Source organism: Leucopleurus acutus (assembly GCF_964270905.1).
Source record: "Leucopleurus acutus genome assembly, chromosome: 15".
Taxonomy (NCBI): Eukaryota; Metazoa; Chordata; class Mammalia; order Artiodactyla; family Delphinidae; genus Leucopleurus; species Leucopleurus acutus.
Genome location: NC_139157.1, coordinates 68,717,296 through 68,719,088, shown reverse-complemented (window position 1 = coordinate 68,719,088; position 1,793 = coordinate 68,717,296). Strand labels below are relative to the sequence as shown.

General features: G+C 45.2%; 1 protein-coding gene across 1 annotated transcript; it reads right to left on the bottom strand.

The window, feature by feature from the left end:
- Window positions 1–796: 796 nt before the first annotated feature.
- Window positions 797–1,467, bottom strand: GJB7 (gap junction protein beta 7; the record flags this gene model as incomplete). Its single annotated transcript, XM_082855267.1, is given in 2 exon segments — window positions 797–816; window positions 819–1,467. Coding segments are annotated over 2 exon segments (669 nt in total).
- Window positions 1,468–1,793: the final 326 nt, after the last annotated feature.

The following is a 1,793-nucleotide window of genomic DNA, read 5'->3' as shown; positions in this document are numbered from 1 at the left end:
TACCAATGTGCTTCTCTCTGTGGGACCTGCCTTCCCTCATGACTCTAGAATGACCCTTGCAAATGTCTGCTAGTTCAGGCTTAAGTGGAATTATCTCCCAGTAACATTTGTATTTAAGCTGGAGGCCAGTAAATGATGGCTTTCTTCCCTTTCCCCTAGTTCACTTATATCCAGGGACACCTAAACTGCAAAACGTCCTGGGCTCTGTGGAGTTTTCCCCAGGCTGAACCCCCTCACTGAATGTGCTTCTGTGTGCCCCTGGTTAGCTGCTACCCCACCCTCATCACAGGCTTTCTCTACAAAGTTTGAGTAGGACTGAGCGAGTGGAGCGTTGGCTGCCACCTGGAACGATTGCCAGTGCCTCAATTGTTGTTTGGAGGCCATCACATTAGAAAGAAGTGTCACTTTTTATATTTTCCAGTTGATAGATCTAAGCACTTAGAAGAATGCTGTTAGTTGGCTTTCTTCAGACTAAGCTGCAATTAACCATTCAAACACAACTCATGTAGGGTTCATGGGGATGAACGCTACCACCAAACAATGAGACCTCTGTCTAGCACATATTGAAAAATTAAAAAATTCCTCCCAAGTGACATTAAGGCTGACACCCTTCGTTTTCCAAGGAAGCCTATGTCTACTTCAGAGGGATGCGGGTTTGCTTTAAGCCTCTTGTGTGCCACAGAGTACCTTTGTTTCCCCTCCCTGGGCTGTGCTCATGGCTGAGTCTAAATGGTGCTTCTGGAGCAAGGGAGGGGCCCCCATCTCACCATATTTAACATATCTGAGGTTGTGGCACTCACACACTGAGGACTTGAGTTTTTTAGAGTATTTTTGGAGACAGCACTTAACAAAACACTTGAGGACCAAAAAACTCAGTTCAGTGAAATTCAACACAACGCACAGGCATGAGGTAATGACCAAGAAGAGGATGAAGATCGTTTTCTCCGTGGGTTTGGAGACGAAGCAGTCCACAGTGTTGGGACAAGGCTTCAAATCACACTTCATAAAACAGGGAACACTAAAGCCACCATAGAGCTTGTAAAATAAAACCAGGAAGCCAATTTCAAAACCAGTTTTAACAATGAGGCTGATAAGGTAAGTGTACCACAGGCCCCCATCCATGGTGCCTGGGCTGACATAGAGTGTCTTCCTGTGCCTTTTCTCTCTACCCTCACGATAGGCTACATGTAGAAGCACCAGAAGTGAAGGCGTGGAGACCACGATCAGTTGTAAGGCCCAAAGTCTGACCTGGGAGATGGGGAAGAAGTAGTCAAAACACACATTTTCACAACCAGGCTGTCTAACGTTGCACTCAAACTCTTTCTGCTCATCTTTCCATACATGCTCTGCCGCCACCATGTAGACCAGCAAACGGAAGATGAACGTGACCGCCAGCCAGATCCGCCCGATCCCAGTGGAGTATTTATTTGCTCCACTCAGGAGGTCTCTGAGGAACGTCCAACTCATGACTTAGATCCCAAAGAAGGCAATATTCTGCAAAAGAAAACAGTTTCATCATGATTCATTTACTTCTATTCCATTGATCATTTCTACTGTCTTACTTGTAGATTATGGAATTATGGAAGATAAACTTGACTTTTTGCATTATTACAACCCTGGATGTTCAGGGTTCTCTAAGAATCCCATAGGATATGCTTGCTTTCATACAAGGAGATGACACAGCTGGTCCACAGGACGTAAATGAGCCCATGCCCAGTTTAACTTGGAATTTGGTTTGTCATCCCACACACACTAGCCCATTCCCAGACAAATCCTTCTACTTTTTGGCTTCT